Raw genomic sequence first — 3,924 nt, forward strand, 5'->3', positions numbered from 1 at the left:
GCCTCTATTAAAAATCCTCCTCAAAGAACAAAATAAAAACATGAACACAAACCAAAAGAAATAACAGTGCAGCATAACAAAACAAATAGCATTCTAACAGTTTGGCAAGTTATGAGTTCACCTGAGATTAAGTGATTTTTAGGCAGTCTGTAACAAAATGTTGCTTTGCAATAATAGCAGAAAGGCAACAAATTTTTAAAAGAAAACAAGAAAATATACAATCTTGACAAAGTCTCTTGTTTCCTTCTGTTATCTCTTCCCTCACCCCCATCTGTTGCTTGTCTACTACAGCTGGCTGCAAAACACCACAAGGAGTGGCTTGAAGGCATGTGATATTTGTGAATAAAACCAAAATAGAATCCAAGCTGAAGAGGTGATACATGATCAGCCTACTAGGACAATTCTGAGTGTGTGCATATGCAGGTAAAGCCCAGGCTACATTACACAAAAAAAAAAAGTCAGTGCATTTATCAGTCAATTGGGTTTTTGTGTGTGTCAAAGCTTTTTGTTGTTTGTTGTGCAGATCACAAACAATTTAGTGGGGGTGGGGCAGCAACAGTCATAAATGATAAAAAGCTGTAGTGACATTGAACGCTATAACATAAGCAATAAGCATGTGCAAATTTTCAAATAATAAGAAGCAGCCATTCCTCTCTTACAACACGGCTTGAGTGTTTTGAAACATGTGACTGCACACTAGTAAGGCTGCTCCTAGTATCTGCCACTATTTGAGGGCAGGGGGCCCAAATTGCATGTGGAGCAATCCTATGATGTGCTGTAGGTGTCAAAGCACAACTACAGGTTGTTTTCATTTATTCACTATACAGGCAAGAGCGATACCATTTCCTTTAAAAGCAAGTCTCCACTATGACACCTTGATCTTCAACACAGCAGTTGTGATTCAAAACCCAAATCAAGTCAGCTTTTTATGGATTCCTTCAACGAGAGGGGCAAGATGGTCTCTCATCTGTGGGCTGATCTGGGTTTGGATCAATCTAACCAAAAGGAAAAAGAAAAAACAAACAAAACCACAACCAACCAACCAACCAAAAAACCCAAAACAACCAAAAAACCTCCACCAAAACAAACCAGCACATTTTAGAATCAACTGCTAGAAATAAAAATAAAAATTCACAAGTTTAAGACAACTATAAGGATAACATGGCATTCCCAGTCCAAAATTTATTGAAATAACTAAAAAACTTGTAGTTGGACAAAACTTTGGATAAAAATGAATATAAATATTAATATTAGATACAGTGGAAGACTTTAAACTACAGGTTGATGGCAATTTAAAGATAAACATGAATAACTAATATAAAACTTTAAAAAAATCTGCTTTACTAGCACAGAAGTCTTGAGTTACCCAATATATAAAAAAAGATTACTTGACACGCATCACTAGAAATGTAACTTAAGAAATATTTAATTGATTTGAGAGACATAGAGAAGTTTCTTGAAAAGGCGAAAAGTTATCAATACAAAATAATTTGATTTTTTTAAACTAGAAGTAATTAATCCTCAAATATCCTATGAGATATTTCAAAAGTTCATGTGTTCTAAACCTTACTTCTTCTTCCTTTCTATAGGAGAAAGTAGAGGTACAGCCTGCTAAAACTGGATGGTAAGAATAGTTTAAGTGTGCAGTGCATCTTTTAGACAACATTGCATCAGTTAACTTCATAGAGCCTTTTGCTTAGAAAAAAAATAACAACATGCTTCCTTCTAAATGTTAGAGTACCTACTACTATGGTAATTGTGGTAGCCCTACTGAATGCTTCTAGATCAAAATGAGAGGGGTCATCTCCAAGGGAGACCTTACAGTAGGCATCTATTACCAACCCCCAAATCAAGACAACGTGACCAATGAAGTGATACTCGGGTCGCTCAGGGAAGCTTCAGGTCAACAAGACATACTCCTTATGGGAGACTTTCACCACCTAGACATTTGCTGGAAGAACAACACTGCAGTTGACCTGTCATACATCAAGTTCCTGGAATGCGTAGAAGACTGCTTCCTCACACAAATGTTGGATGTGCCAACCAGGAATGGGGCACAGCTGGACTTAACTACTCAGTAACCAAGAAAACCTGCTCTGTAATATCTTGGTTAGTGACAGACTCAGCTGCAGTGACCACAATATTGTGGAGTTTGGGATACTGCTGAGCACAATGAAGGTTAATTCCAGGAAAAAGGTTTTAGATTTTTAAAAAGCAAAATTCAGCTTGCTTCAGGCTCAGTTGGAAGGGATCCCGTGGGAAGCTTCCGCAGAGAGTAAAGGGGCTGGCAAAACCAGTTCATCCCCTCTAAAGGCAACAGAAGTAGGCAGAGCAAGAGACCCCCTTGGCTTAACTGTGAGCTTCTGGGTCTGCTCAGAACCAAAAGGGAAATGTACCAGAGGTGGAAAAGTGGAACATTACTTGTTGCAAATTACAAGAACACTGACAGGGCATGCAGAGATGCAGTTAGGAAAGTAAAAGCTCAGCGTGAGCTGACATTGGCCAGAGATGTCAAAAACTTCAAGAAAGGGTTCTTCAGATATGTTAACCACAAGCAGAAACAGAGGAATAATATTGGCCCACTGTTAAACAGGAGAGGTGAATTAGTCACCAACAATATTGAAAAGGCAGAGGTCCTCAACACCTTCTTCACCTCTGTCTTTACCAGTGCTGTTGGGTCCCGGGCCATAAGAACAAAAGTCCAGGTTGATACAGACACTGACCCACCATCAGTGAAGGAAGAGTTGGCATGTCAACTATTACAGGAGCTTGACCCATACAAATTGATGGGCCTGGATGCCATCACCCTATGGTGTTCAGAGAGCTGGCTGATGTTGCAAAACTGCTCTCCATACTCTTTGAGAAGCTGTCGAGATTGGGAGACATTCCTGAGGACTGGAGGAAGACTAATGTCACCCCCATCTATAAGAAGGGTTCCAAGGAGGACCCAGGTAATTATAGACCCATTAGCCTCACTTCAGTCCCTGGAAAAGTCATGGAGCAAAACCTCCTGTGGACTGTTCACAAGTCCATCGAAGCACGTGATTGGGAAAAGCCAACGTGGATTTACCAGGGGCAAATCATGCTTGACAAACCTGATTGCCTTCTACAACAAAGTAACCTGCTCAGTTGATGAAGGGCAAGTGGTGGACATCGTCTATCTGGACTTTTCCAAGGCTTTTGATATGGTTCCCCACAGCCTCCTCCTGGAGAAACAGACTTGTTACAGCCTTGACAAGTGGTCTGTGCAGTGGGGGTGGGGAACTGGCTGACAGACTGTACCCAGAGGGTGATAGTAAATAGTTCCTCCTCAAACTCCCAACCGGTCACAAGTGAGGTCTCCCAGGGATCGATATTGGGCCCTATGCTGTTTAACATCTTCATAAGTGACCTGGATATTGGGATCAAGAGCACCCTGGTGAAGTTTGCTGACAATACAAAGATGAGTGGAAAGGTTGACACTCCAGAAGGGAGGGCCACCCTCCAGGATGACCTAGACAGGCTAGAGGAGTGGGCTAGCAGGAACCTTATGAAGGTCAACAGGGAGAAGTGTAAGATCTTACACCTGGAAAAATATAACCCAGGAGCACAGTTCAGACGAGAATCCACCTGGCTGGAGAGCAGCCCTGTGGAAAGGGACCTGGGGGTCCTGGTGGGAAACAGGCTCAACACGAGTGAACAGTGTGCTGCAGCAGCAAAGAAAGCCAACAGGATGCTGGGCTGCATCAATGAGGGAATCACCAGCAGAGATAAAGAAGTCATCATCTCTATTCAGTGCTTGTCAGACCACACTTGGAGTATTGCATTCAGTTTTGGTTCCCGCTCTACAAAAAGGATGAGGATAAGCTGGAGAGGGTTCAGAGAAGGGCCACAAGGATGATCAGAGGACTGGAGGACCTGCCATATGAGGAGAGGCTGAGAAAA

At 41.9% G+C, this 3,924-nt stretch overlaps 1 protein-coding gene across 1 annotated transcript in view; it reads right to left on the minus strand.

Moving 5' to 3' along the window:
• Positions 1-938: 938 nt before the first annotated feature.
• Positions 939-3,924, minus strand: part of LOC104392979 (arrestin domain-containing protein 3-like) — a 16,858-nt gene continuing 13,872 nt past the window's right edge. Inside the window, exon 8 of the mRNA XM_010002427.1 lies at positions 939-995. Coding sequence (XP_010000729.1) covers positions 939-995 — 57 coding nt within the window. The remainder of the gene's footprint in view (positions 996-3,924) is intronic.

This window comes from Chaetura pelagica, unplaced genomic scaffold, assembly GCF_000747805.2.
Source record: "Chaetura pelagica isolate M959 unplaced genomic scaffold, ChaPel_1.0 scaffold1091, whole genome shotgun sequence".
Lineage (NCBI taxonomy): Eukaryota > Metazoa > Chordata > Aves > Apodiformes > Apodidae > Chaetura > Chaetura pelagica.